General features: G+C 42.1%; 1 protein-coding gene across 2 annotated transcripts in view; it reads left to right on the top strand.

The window, feature by feature from the left end:
* LOC116845382 (dentin sialophosphoprotein) overlaps positions 1-14,836 on the top strand; it is a 71,139-nt gene that overhangs the window by 45,650 nt on the left and 10,653 nt on the right. For both annotated transcript variants that reach the window (XM_032817970.1, XM_032817971.1), the window contains exon 8: positions 7,157-7,287. In XM_032817970.1, coding sequence (XP_032673861.1) covers positions 7,157-7,287 — 131 coding nt within the window. The remainder of the gene's footprint in view (positions 1-7,156; positions 7,288-14,836) is intronic.

The following is a 14,836-nucleotide window of genomic DNA, read 5'->3' as shown; positions in this document are numbered from 1 at the left end:
TATATATATATATATATATATATATATATATATATATATATATATATATATATATATACAGGGTGCCCACGCAAAGTGTTACAAGTTGAAGTGTCCCCCCTTGAAGAGGGGCGGGGGGGTAACTTCAAAGTTTCAAATGGGACCCCCTATACTAAATATGTAATGTTACATATTTGGATTCTACAAAAAACTTGGAAAAAACAAGTAAACTTTGTCTGAAACATTTCTTTGGAAAATGCTCCTATCAGAAGTTACAAACATTTAAACTTTAATGTAGAATACATTGAAATTAATGATAAATTAAATAAGACTCATAGTTTTTTTTTGTTTTGTTTTATTTTATTAAATGTTCGAACTGTTGACCATTAACATCTAAACACTTATTAATTCTTTTTACAAAACTTTACCTAACTCTTAGCTTGCACTAAGGTTACCCCAGAAATGTTGTTTAGAGTTAGGCAAAATTTTGTAAAAAGAATTAATAAGTATTTAGATGTTAATGGTCAACAGTTCGAACATTTAATAAAACAAAACAGAAAAACTATGAGTCTTATTTAATTTATCATTAATTTCCATGCACTCGGCATTAAAGTTTAAATGTTTATATGTTTAAATGTTTATAACTTTTGATAGAAGCATTTTCCAAAGAAATGTTTTAGACAAAGTTTACTTGTTTTTTCCCGTAGAATCCAAATATGTAACATAGGAGGTCCCATTTGAAGTTATCCCCCGCCCCTCTTCAAGGGGGGACGGAAATGGATTTTTGTTTATACGTAGTAACAAAAAAAAGGCCCCTCGAATATACGAAACTTTCTCATGAACAACTTTTTGATAGAACAAATATATTTAGAGTTATTAGCTTGTAATACTTTATGTGGGCTACCTTGTATATTCACATACAGGTTGGGCCATTTTAATTTATCCAGCCGAATATTTCGAAAACTAAAACTGGAAGACAAAAATATTTCAGACAAAAGTTATATGGTTCGATGGAGGACATAAGAAGATGCCATTGGTTTGACCTTGCGTGGCGCCGCCAATGTCAGGTCGAAGTCAACTTTGCTTTTCTAAATAGAAATATATATTTTTTATTACAGAATTTTATTCTACAAGCCCATTCTACAATTGCGTGAACGTGGTTGTAAGTGGTTGTAAGTAATTACGACAACCAATCAGAGTAATTAGTGAATAAAATATTCGGATTGGTTGACTCTTAAGCCCATTCTACAATTGCGTGAACATGGTTGTAAGTGATTGTAAATGATTACGACAACCAATCAGAGTAAAGCAATCAGTGAATAAAACATTCGGATTGGTTGACTCTTATGTTCACGACTACGCTTACGCAATTGTAGAATGGGTTTTACGTTTACGACTATGCTTACGCAATTGTAGAATGAGCTTAAAGAAATAAACAACTTTTGTTTAAAACATTTTTTATACGACCTCTATTTTCTAAGATATTTATTGAAATATCTACAAAATTATTTCAATAATTTTTTATTCGAATTTTATCAATTTTACCGAAAAATAGTAAGAAACAAAAATTTTCTATTTTCTTCTCATAGAATTCTGAAAGTTTTTCAAAATTTTTTAATTAACTTTTTAGTACTGCATTTTTACATTTTCTTGAAGTATTAAAAGTTAATTTAAAAATTCTGAAAAAATTCTCAGAGTTTTACGAGAAAAAACAAACAATTTTTATTTCTTGCTATTTTTCGGTAAAATTGATAGAATTCAAGAAAAAAAATTATTAAAACCAATAATTTTGTAGATATTTCCGTAAATATCTTAGAAAATAGAGGTATAAAAAATGTTTTAAACAAAAGTTTGTTTCTTTACGTAGAATAAAATTCCGTAATAAAAAATATATGTTTCTATTTAAAAAAGCAAAGTTGATTTCGACCTGACGTTGGCGGCGCCATGCAAGGTTAAACCAATGGTACCTTTTTATGTCCTCCATCAAATCATATAACTTTTGTCTGAAACATTTTGCTGGTCTTAGTTTTCAGTTAATATTCAGTTGGACAAATTAAAATGGCCCACCCTGTATGTACAGGGTAAGTCACGCAATTGGAACAAGTTATATCTCAAGTTTGGTTAATAATACAAAAGAGTTGTAGAAGAAAAAGTTGAATGGTAAAAAAAGGTCTACTTTCCTACGAGTTTACTTTTTTCATAAATGCAACGATGCACCTAAAAAATGCAAATGCACTCTTACTTTAAATAGAATAACATATTTTTTTTTATATAGATCGATTCATCGGAACAGCTTGCGTAAAGAAGTGTTAGTAAAAGAATGCAAAAGAAATGAACAATTCGTGAGATATTTGACATTTTGAGTCATTTATTAAAGAAGATGTTCGAGCGTTCCGCTTTCACATAGTAAACACTTTATCGTTTTTTTGTTTTTTATACAGATTCAAGGTGATCACTGTTTATTTTAGAACAATGTAATACAATTAATTCTTTTAAGTTTTCCACAGAAACAAGTGAACGCGAATACACTTTATCTTTGAGGTAATCCCACAAAAAGAAATCAAGAAGGATCATATCACCTTAAATTTATTAAATGGTATATGGAGTGTTTACTATGTGAAGGCGGAACGTTCGGACATCTTCTTTAATAAATTACTAAAAATGTCAAATATCTCACGAATTATTCATTTCTTTTACATTGTACGCTAACACTTTTTTACGCAGGCTATTCCGAGGAATCGATCCATATGAAAAAAATATGTTATTCCATTTAAAGTTAGAGTGTATTTGCATTTCTTAGGTGCATCGTTGCATTTATGAAAAAAGTAAACTCGTAGAAAAGTAGAGCCTTTTATTCCATTCAACTTTTTCCTCTACAACTTTTTTGTATTATTAACCAAACTTGAGATATAACCTGTCCCAATTTCGTGACTCACCCTGTATATATGTGTATATGTGTGTGTGTGTGTGTGTGTGTGTGTGTGTAACATACATACATACATACACAGGGTGTCCAAAACTCTCCTTATCACATTAAGTGGGAATGTAGAACGGGTTGAGGTGAACATAAAAGTCCTATATCGTTTTGCGATAACCGAGAAATTAATTGTAAAAATTAAGGAAAGACGCATGCTGAATGGTTGAGGGTGGAGCGCTCGGAAATAATATAGCGCACGGAAATCGGCGCGCGGTGATTGGAAAAACAACGTACCTTTGTCTATACTTATATCACTGTACTCCTACATCTCGCCTCGACGCGGTGCGGTAAGACGTAGGATCAGAGCGATATAAGACGCGCTGACATCTGCCTGCTATATTACTGGGTCGCAAGCGTTTCCTCAATCATTCAGCGTGCGTTTTTCCTTAATTTTTTACAATTAATTTCTCGGTTATTATTACAAATATATAGAATGTATAGGACTTTTATGTTCATCTCAACCCGTTCTACATTTCCACTTAATGTGATAAGATGAGTTTGGGACACCCTGTATATATACATGTGTGTGTGTGTGTAATAGGATTATGTAAAATGATACAATTGTATTTTCATTGTACACGGCGAGAGGAAAAGAGAAGATTCGTGCTTTGGATACATGAACGATCGTGTTTCTGCCTCCCTTTTTTTGGCCAGGTGTGGTGTTTTGATTTCCTGGCCACATTTGTTGCGCAATATGTTTTCGTAAAGACACGGAAATTTCTCTCGCATGTCGGTATATTCACCGCCTGTGAATTAATTTAATACAGCTATATTGCAGTCTTGTTGCATACACAGAGACGAAAATTTTGCAGCGTAACGCAGACTGAGCGAAAATTGTGTGCGTCTAAACGATTATTACGGAATATTACGAAATGCACATATAATACAGCAATTGTTATTCGTGATAGAGAGACATACCTACCTATATCAGTCGTCCACCTCTATTTTTTTTTTTAGAAAATGTCGTAACTGAAGAATTTATAGATCTTACGTAGACTTTTTGGACTTTGTGGATCTATAAATATTAATGTCCGACCAGACCAGAGATATGTAAAAATACGTACACGTATTTTTCATTGATTTCTACATGAGATAACGTAAAAATATGTATGCATATTTATATCTGAAAATATACCTGCACGTTTCTCTCCTCCCTGTGTCGATAACCATGAATATTTTCCATCTTATTCCAGTCTCTCTCTCGAGTGTTTTGTCCCGATCTTTGGAGCGATTCTATTTTCGGCCCGGCCACGAATTGCGCTCTCATCGCGTAATCCCGCAAGCTCAGCCTTCATAAAGCCTGCTGATTATTGATATATCGATATAAGTCTCACGGGAGGCTCGCCTTGACCTGACCACAAAGTCATTACTGCTGGTGGTATTACGAATACCACGATCGCGTCGTGACTCGTTGGCCGCCTCTTGCGCACATTACATTTATTCAAAACGACATAAAATCGATTCCGCCTTTTCACGTGACGTTTAGTTAACGTAGACAAAAGTATCGAATAATCTGCCGGCAATTTCCTGGGACGACGCGAGCCTTTTCCCCGCTCTATTCCGCCTATTCTGCGTGAGCGAGAGGAAGTTACAAAATATAGATTGACTCTCTCTCTCGTTGTCGAACGGTGAATTGTTCGCGAAGCGACGACATGAAATTCGCTCGACGTTTCTGCGCGTTATTATCGTTCCGAGCTTTATACGAGCGCGTATCGCATTCGCCACGGCGATTTGAACAATTCGCAGACGTCTGTGGCTAACATCCGCCTCGACGACGACGACAAACGGACGGTTTCGCGAGACGCACTCGTGAAATAAACACCACCGATAAAGCCGGGATATCGCTCGAACGTCTTGCGCTGAGGAAGCGAATTTAATCGTGGAAACGTGCGCAAACGGCCTTCGCCGGGAGAAAAACAAATTCCGACGATCCCCGCGCGACCAAAGACGCGGGGAATCGAAGGAACGAACGAACGAATGATTGAATGGCTGTCAATTTTCGAACTCGCGTTTCTATTTGGGAGAAGCAACAGCGGAAAATTAGCGACGGGAGCGGGAATATCGTGCGTTTATTAGGAGCGAACACGCGATACGTCCGGATTTAATGACCGTTCATCTACGGAATGAACGGCAAGCATTCTCGCGCGTGGGAAAGAAATTCGAGCGCGCGTCGTCTCGGGTGATTCGCTTCTCCTGCCTTTGACGGAGAAAAAATATTCGTTATGAAATATGAAAGGATTGTATGTTAAGGATTAACGTTGAAGGTGAAATATGAAAGGGTGAAATTCTCTGAATAACTTTTCCTAACTATACGTCGTTTATAGCTTCCGAGACATTTGCCTTTGAAGTACTGGAATTATAAGGTAAAAATATCTTTATAATATTTCAAAATGAAAATCGGAGAGGTGTAAGCTTCTCTCTAAATAATTATCATGCTATTTTCTCGGAGAGATCCGCTAATGATTTATTATGTAACATGTGACTCGTCCTGCAATGCGCTCGGCAAAAAGAGAGCAAAAAGCGAAATCATTTGCATAAATGTGACGTTTTTATCGCTCATAATGTATCACCAATAAAACACCTATCTTGTTGTTTACATTTGTCGACGAGGAAGAAATCGTAATTGATCGCACGACAGTTACGCGATCTTATCGAATACACGGAAAGAATATTGTAATAAAAATTACAATACAATTTTAGTAGTCTCGGAATAAATTGACACTATTAGGAAAATTATAATAAAACATAGTAAAAATGCCCAAATGATCTTGACCAACATATTAATTTTTACTACATTTATGGTAATTTTTACTATGTTCATGGTCTCTTTTACCATATCTTATTATAATTTTCATCGTAGTGGCGGTCTATTCCCGGAGTACTAAAACTGTATTGTGACTAAATAAAAGTTGTACGAGAGAAATCGATAGCTCCTGTGTACGGAGCGGCCGGCAGGAGCTATTGTTCCTTTACTTTCGGCGAGAACGACGACGCGTCCGGCGTGCAGCGGTGAGTCAGACGTGTCGTAGCCGTCGCGTTTTTTCCACGTGTGCATACAACTGAAATGTAAATAACGACTCACATTTTACGTAATTCGCGCAATGACAAATTCCGCTGGAGCGAGCTGTCTAATGTTGCGAGGCCATTCAGACCGAAACACACGGCAATTGGATTAATTACAACCGTTGTAACAGGATTAACGATAACAGGATACACGTGACGCATCGATCGACGGCTCGATCGCCGTCTCGTACTCGATAGATACGGTGTATAATTCGCCTTGAAGGCAGAGACATCAAAAGCCGACGATGTGGCTGTCTGTATCTGTGCCCGCTGTTCGGGTTCTTCTCGCTACACCAGAAGAAAGTTTGGTTTATCCGACAACAAACGAACCGTTTTCATAGAAGGACACGGAATTTCTAGCTTGTAGAGCGATATTCGTAGTCAGATCTTATATTTAAGTTTATCTTCGGATATTGTACCGATTATTTCATCGGCTACAGAACGTTTGAAAATGGACTCTTGGCGCAATCTTAACCTGTCTCGTTGGAAAGTTGGGATCTGAGACTCTACGCATCCCATTTCGTTCTTTTTAAATCTTATCTCCAGAATTGTTTTCTCTTAGCTGATATTAAATTCCAATTATTCCACAGAATCATGAGAGATAAAATTTGATAAATTATAAAAAATATAACCAGAAATAAAAAAGAAAGAAATCCACTAAATTACATCTTTCCAATGATGGGTTAAACATAATATCGGACTATGAATATTAGAACCGAATTTGGTTCATAAGTAATTCAATTTCCTTCGACACATTTAGTTCATGCATTAACTGCGTCCTGCGCCGCAGAAAGCCGCTTTGCAGCTGTTGTAAAATTCGTGAATCTGCACGGAAAAAAACCTTAATTCGGTTGAATCAACCGAGTGTCTGGTAAAATATGAACGAAACAGAATTCCGCGTAAAGTTACCAGAATAATGTTCAACTTAACAGGATTCTGATTAACCAAACAAGATTTTGGATTAACTGGAACTTGCAACACACTATACATTGAGCGGATCCGTGAATTTTACAACAGTTGCAAAGCAGCTTCCTCCGCTGCGTGAGCGCGGCCATTGTCAGGTTAATTCGGCCGAGCTTTTCTCCCCGTGCACATCATGATACGCGCGCATATGTTTAATTCGCGCTTGTATTTCAGGTGCAATCCGAAGGGGCTCATTGGATCCCACTCGAAGATTATCCCTCGGAACACCCGCTATACCTCACCGAGCGTCGGATGCTTGCCTGGATCCGGTTCACGCTGCCATACTCTTCAGGGATGCGCGCGGTGTAAGTTGATCTTGGTACTCGTTGACGCAGTGTTTGATTGCAAAGCTACTTTTGTTGCCCTACGACGGTGCCCGTCGATGATCATCGTCTCAGGCGGAGCGACATGCTCGAGGGCGCGTTGTTTTTTTTTCTGTCTCTCGTATTCCTTCACGTGCCTCGACAATTGCACGTTCGCAAATTGCGACGCCGTTTTATCACCGTGTGACGAGTTTGCGACGTCGTTTTATCACCGTGTGATGAGTTTGCGACGATCGATCGTTGCAGGAGCAACGATGCGCATCGAAAGTAGAATTTGCACGCGCGAATTGATCCTTTGCGGTCCAAAGTCTCTTCGAAAAATCTTTCTTTGAATCGGTGATAGACACGCGTTTACTCCACAATAATATTACGTATGTCTCGATATACTTCAGTATTCAAATACAATATATTTACTGCAATAAATTCGTAATCGTGTGTAATATTAATGAAATTAGTTTGCAGAACCGACCAGAACGAAACACGCGATGTTGAGATGAACTCTTGACCGCGGGTGGACCGCGAAGGGTTAAGCGCAGGATCACACGAGCGAGAATGGAAATTGCGGAATTTGGGGAGCGAAGCGAATACATTCGCTGCAGGGGTTGGAAAATATGGAACAGACGGGTTTTCGTTATCGCATCGGTAACGACAAAATTCGCACGTACACTGGATTTGCGTTTGATCCTGTTGTGATCCTGTCGTGGTGTTGCAATTTCCATTTTCAGCAGTGTAAATAAACTCGATACTATCTGTGATATATAGACGTGTAGCGTGCACGCTTTTCCGCGACGAAATGAGATATCCAGCGGGCATTACAATCGCAGTTAATCGATCTCGCGAAGACTATTGTATATATATATATATATATATATATATGTGTGTGTGTGTGTGTGTGTGTGTGTGTGTGTGTGTGTGTGTGTGTGTGTGAATTTGGGTCACGAGGAGAAAAGTTTACCGACGGAAAGGTCGGGAGTATATCTCTGCGCGGTCGTATATTTTCTTTTTCAGTCATATATTCTTCGGAGAGTGACATCAGACGAGACAAGACAACACAATGTACGAGGCGGATGCTTCTCCTCGTCGAATTATTACATTCATGAGATAGGCGAGAAAAAGTCGCGATGCTGTAAACAAGTCTATAGCCGGTATTCATAGTCGAATCTTATTTCAAGATCGTCTTAAGTAATGTCTTAGATACGAATACGGCTCTATGATTGGTTCATGATATCGTAAAACAGTACTTAAGATGATCTTAAATATAAGATCTGACTATGAATATCGGTCTTTATGCAAATTTGTGATCTAATATTAGTCGCGATAATACGAAAACGTCGATGAGCGAGAGATTTTCTTCTCATCGGCAAATTAAGGTACTATCTTACCGACGGACACGTCGGTAAGTGTCTTCTTTACCACCAAGGTACTCGCGAGATGGCGCAGTTCGCGAAATCTATTTTGTTGACGGTGTTTCCCGTCAGTTTTTAAAGGTTTCGCGGCCCCTTTAGCTCCGGAAAGCCCGCGATCGAATGCGTATCCAAAAAGTCGCATATCCACGACACACGTCGTCTCGTCTCTTGCTGCTCATTTATCTCTCACGTGGTATCGATCAAGACGATGTCGATCGCGCAGACATCGATCACACGCAAGGAACGCCTTGTGTTTTATCTCGAGAGAGCGTGTCCACTCGTTCTTTTCCAAGCACGCCAACGCTTCTCGACGAACGACCGAACCTCTGTTCGAATCTTTCTTTCTCGGTGCTCAGTTTATTGTCCTTTTTGCTGCACGTGCCGAGTGCCATATTTACATGTTTATTGACGCTCTTATCATGCGGCGCCTAGTCGGACCTGACTCAGCAGATAAAACGCGACTTGCCGGGAAAGCGGGATCGTGCGCGAATGTTCATAATAACGATTCCGATGCGCGGACGTGCGCGCGAGCGCATTGATATTCCTATCAGCGGGGAAGTAACGTCATCCGATGCAATGGCATCTCTTGGCGAACTCTCCCGTCCCCCCCCCTCCCTTCCGTCTTTCTCGCCTGGTCTTCCGCGTGGCAAGTTCGCCAAAATAGGCAAGGGAGAACACGCGGAATAATCTTGCTGATCAGCCGGGATAACGACGACGGCCTCGGCGCGACTCCCGTGCGTCAAAAGAGAGAGCGCGCGTATTAACCGACGCGCCATAAATTTCATATACACAACGTGTCCGCAAGCTCCTCCGCACGAGCCGCTGGGCGCCAGGCTAGTCCGGACGGCGGTGATCCAGTTGAGCACGAGCGGTCGAGCGAGCGCGGGTCCACGCGAGGAAGCCGACGCGCGCGCGGCGTCATCGCGTCGAGACGTCACGCGTTTCCACTCTCGCCAGGTGCTCTCTCTCTCTCTCTCTCTGCCTCCCCGTCGTCTTGCGCTTCTCGGGACACTAAGTCGATAGTCTCGTCGGATAGTCGCGATGAACGGCTGGCACGGTGAGATAGCTGAAGTTTTGGAACGACTGCGACGCGACGCAACGTCGTGAGAATAGAGACGCGAAGGAGAAGCTCGCGATTCGAGCGCGCGCGCGTCTCGGCGAAGCTCGCCGCGGGTTTCCTCGCGGAAATAAGGACGGACGAGAATGCCGCGCGCGTAGTGAAATGACAGTTTTGACGTTTGCGCGTAGAAGGACGATCTCCTCGGCCGCGACGCGTCGCTTCGGTTTAATTAGGCCGTTCCTGGGGTGCGACTAATTAACTGACATTTTCCCGAGTCGGCTCCGCCGAGAGAACGAACGCACAGAGAAAAAGAGAGAAAGAGAGATCTTCTGCCGCTCGTGTGAGCAGCGAAGATTAGTTCCTCGGGCGACTTTTGATATTTTCGCGTAGGTCTCGCGCGCAATTAGGAGAAGTCAACGGCCCGTAGGTATTCGCGATGAGTCGGTATTTAAGATCTTCAATCACGTTAATCTCAGATCCGAAGCAAAACCGCCTAAGTCTTAGTCTAAACTCGTCTGTGCTCGAACATGTTAATATTAAAAACTCATACCCGTGAAAATAACACGCGGAAAATCGCGCAACCTCGACTGTCAGTGAGTTCGCAGAGTGACGATTCGAGTCAGTGTTTCAGATCTTGAAATTCAGCTAGACTGGAGATACAAAGTAAAGTCGCCGCGATCTCAACCTCAGTTCAACTAAAGTAGTTTATCTGATGTTTTAAAAATTTTGGTCAATGAAAATGACACGCGAAACGTTGAGAAAATCGCGACTATAGCTCACAGTAAATTTGTAGGATGACGATTCGCGACCAGCCAGCATTTAGGAGCTGCAATCGACTCGGTTAGAGATCCAAAGCAATATTCGCCGAGATCTCAACTGGAATCTTACCGAGAATTTATATTCCTTCGAAAATGACACGCGAAATGCAAAAATCGTGACTATGATTCGCGACGAATTCTCGCAGGATGACGACGAAGTTTAATCGAGTCGCACGCGGGTCTTGACAACCCCTTGAGCTCTCTCTTTCTCTCTCTATCTATCTCTCTGTGCCGGCTGCCACTGAGCAACGACACAAACACTTGTTGCTAGAGTAACGTGTGTGCATTGTTACCGCGCGCGCGGAACACAGTGACAGCTCGTGTAGAAGAAGTGTCGGATTAGAACGCTCTCGCGTTTTAACAACCTTGACCCACACACCTGCCCGCACTCATTCTTTGTAATTCGTCGGGTGACGATGTAGACGACATGGGAGTGTTGATTGGGCACACACGTCGGTCAGCCGATTTCTTTCGACGGGACGCGATGTACATTGATCCTTCGAGATCCCTCAAGATCGTCGACGTTTCCTTCTCACCTAGTCGAGTCGCATGTAAAGCGGGAAAAACAGGTTTTCCGTGTTATTGACGCGGAATACGCGATTTTTATTGCGTCATAATCGCCGCCGTGACAATGATGAACGGCGCGTATCGAGGATGCAAAACGAATTTCACAGATCGTTGGATAAACGCCCGATATAATGTCGAGCGAGCGGACGCCTTAATTTAACGATATGCATAGGAGGCGGTAACTGCTATCTACAATATTTTCGAAATATGAAAGCATTAGAGCCTCAGACTCTAATATTTGAAGCTACTTGAAATTAGAAGAAACAAAGTGTTTCCGCCATAAAACAACGGCTCTTGTGCCATGTAATTCAGATTTTTCCCAATTATATTATAAATTCTCCATATATATATATATAAATTTTATTCTGTATTTCTTATATATAACAATTTCTATATTATTTTTTATAAATCTTTTATCAGTCTCATATTTCGAAGATGTCCAAGATGATAGTACACGGAGAGAATTTTATAATGAAAATTGCTATATAATTTTGCGGTCGAAGAATAGAAAGTCGATATTTTGCAGTAATTATCCTTCCATTTCATACATACTATTTATATCTTAGGGACTAAAGTGTGCTATTAAAAAATATGTTACCTTTTCAATAAAATTTGTATGTTTCTTAGCTAAACAGACCTTACCGACAGTCTATTCTTGCATCACAAATTCGTAAAGAATTTATATGAAAAAAATTATAATTCTATTCTCTCCGTATAGTTGTCTTATTCTGCAAATTAGACGCCTCTAATGACAAGGAGACGCGCGAACGAGAGAGGAGATTCCACGCGTTCAAACATACTTGAATTTCAGTACTTGAATCTCAAAATATGTACTTTCCATCCACGCGGTCTTGTTCGCACAAATGCTAATGTCCAAGCTGTTTGTAAACAATCGCTTCTTCCAAAGTATATTTAGAACGCCATTTTCATGCGTTGCTCGCGACGGGCCTTTGTCGACAGGTCGCAAATATCGGGCGCAGGTCCGACTGCGAAAGATAAATGCGGATAAAATTCTTCACACGTGCAGCGAGAAAAAAAGAGATAACCGTGTATGCGTATGATGTTGTATTTGTTCCTAGAGCCGGCGGGATGATTCGAGTTTTCTCCTTGTGTGCGTTCCTGCGTCTGTTTGCTTTGGCGCGAATCGCACTCGTGAAGCAAGTTGCACGACGACTTATCAGCCAACGTAATATAGTGATACTTTATTCAACAAGCATCGCTTTGTGTCGTGATTCATTCTCGTGGCGTAAGCGAGAAACGATTTTTCGTCCCTTCGACGTGTTTTCGCGTCCACACTCGTCTGCCTTGGCGCGAATCGTGAATCAAGTTGCACGACGACTTATCGGCCAACGTAATATTGTGATACTTTATTCAACAAGTATCGCTTTATATCGTGCTTCTCTCTCGTAAACAAGGAATAATTTCTCATCCCTCTGACACGTTTTCGCGTTCACGTTGGTGAAGCAAGTTGCACAAAGACTTATCACACTGAGGAAAAAAGTTTGGTATTTGTAACTGTAATCGTACAGGGAGACAATTGCTAAACATCATACTATACATCATGGTCAAGAAGACCATTTTCCATGAAATTCCGCTATAATATTAGTGATAATAAAAACTTATATGCATGCTAGCATTACCATTTTGCTAGAGAAAATATAGCCGGGGCCAAAAGCAACAGTAATTCTGCTTAAATCAACTATTTCGCTTCTCTCAGTGCAGTCAGCGCAATATCGTGACGCTTTATTCAACAAGTATAGCTTTGCATCGCGTGGCGTAAGCGAGAAACGATTTTTCGTCGTCGTCCGCGTCCCCCCGACGTCCACGTTTTCGCGCGCGCGCGCATGTAACGAGAAATAATATTTGCCGTTCTAATCTTTATCCTCGTCGCTGGCGAGCCTCCGTGCACTTGGCTCGCTGAAATACTTAGCGAATATTACGAGCCGACTTATCGATGCTTCGCGATAAGCCGGCTCGCTCGTGCAGGATCGCGCCGGGACGAGCGGCGCCCCGCGACGGCGTCTTCTTGGCGAACGAACGCGAGGCCGCCGGCGCAATGATGGAATTTTTGCGTGGGCGTTTCATTTAAATCCGGACTCCTTTGCGTCGAGCGCCGTTACAAAATCCTCCGCGTTAACCGACCGACCGACTTCGCAGAGTTTTACAAAACAGCAACGACCGGAGGAGATCTCTCGTTTCGTTTTTCTCATCCCGCGCTACAGTCGCCCGTCTCACATCAACAAGTTGTTGCCTCAAACGCCGCGTGTCTCTCGCCGGCCATGACTCATGGAGTGCTATTTTTTTTTATCTTGCAGCGGCGGCCTTGCAAACATGTCGCGCGAGTCATATCGGAACTTGGTCGTCGTACGCCCACACGTTGTTGCAAAAATCCGTTAAACGCCTCTGTACCGCGACGGACGAAGAGCGAAGGAGAAAGAACACCGCGTCGCACATGATGCGCTCGCGTATTACACTCGCGCTTAACTGTTTCTGCACGTTCCGTTGCAGAAACGCGCGACGCCGCGCGGCAACACGCCGCCGCTGACGCAGTGATGGCTAATTAATTTCGATACATTAAATAACCGATAAGAAACGCGGGACAAGCTTTAGGCGGTTGGCCGCGCCGATCTATCGGCGGCAGAGTTCTCGCCAGTGGCCGTGTTGTCCGTCGTGTATGTCCGTTGTGTATTTTTAGATTCGGCCAGCCTTCTCTCTCTTCCCTCGAGGCGGAACTCTCGAGACGCAAATCGATTCCGCCGTGATATCGTCTTCGCTGCTCTCGTCGTCGTCGTCGTTATTGTCGTCATCTCCCAGACGAAGCAACCGTGTCGCCAAATATCAGTTTTTTATCGGCGATACAAACGAAGCAGCGCGCGCGGGCCGCTGCAGGTTCTTGGCGCCTCTTCACCACGTCGTACGTTCGTTTGTTGTACTTGTGTTACATGTGTCGCGGCATGTGCTATCTATCGTCTTACTATTCTTGGCACGGATCGAATGAGCCAGTCGAGCAAGTTGGAAAAAGACGGGCGTAGTTCGAGGGAGGAGAACAAGAGAGGCGCTTTCTAACGGGTGATCCGCCGGCAGAACGCGCCGCCGCCTAACGACACCGACATTGTTCTCACGTAGAGGTGGGATACTGAACGTCACCTTAATGAGTTCGATGGTATGGATACGCGATGCTCGTGATTCGCGGCGTCTTCCGCCGCGTCTTGTTCGCGTCTCGCGACTATGTCCGCGCGCCGTTCTCGGAAATTTCTCCGTTGGTGACATTGTTGCGCACACTGTGTAGCACGGTAGATCTCAGTTTATGCAGATAGAGATTTGTTCCACCTGACTTCCGCCGACAGCATCCACGACGGTAGATGGGATGGCGCACAGGTAGATGTGTGCCACGAGGCACACTTTCCAAAGTCTCGAAACCTTTTAGGCAGTTTTGCGGTCAATCATAACTCATTATCGCGATTGACTGTACAAAGACAAAGGAGAAAACTTTTTTGTATGTTCTTGTCTTCAGAAAGGATCCTACAAACCGTCAATTCTTTTCCACAATAACCGAGATACGAACATGCCACATCCGCGGTCAAAACTAAGACTTGATGCTAGGCGATGTCGGGTATTAGTCGATTAAAATTTTCTTTGACCAATATAATCGGCGAATTAATAATAAAAAATGTATTATT

The sequence above is a fragment of the Odontomachus brunneus genome, unplaced genomic scaffold (genome assembly GCF_010583005.1).
Source record: "Odontomachus brunneus isolate Ranch 3 - 2012 unplaced genomic scaffold, Obru_v1 Obru_scaffold_051, whole genome shotgun sequence".
In the NCBI taxonomy this organism is placed as follows: Eukaryota; Metazoa; Arthropoda; class Insecta; order Hymenoptera; family Formicidae; genus Odontomachus; species Odontomachus brunneus.
Note: the sequence above shows the minus strand (reverse complement) of the source record. Positions and strands in the feature narration are given on the sequence as shown.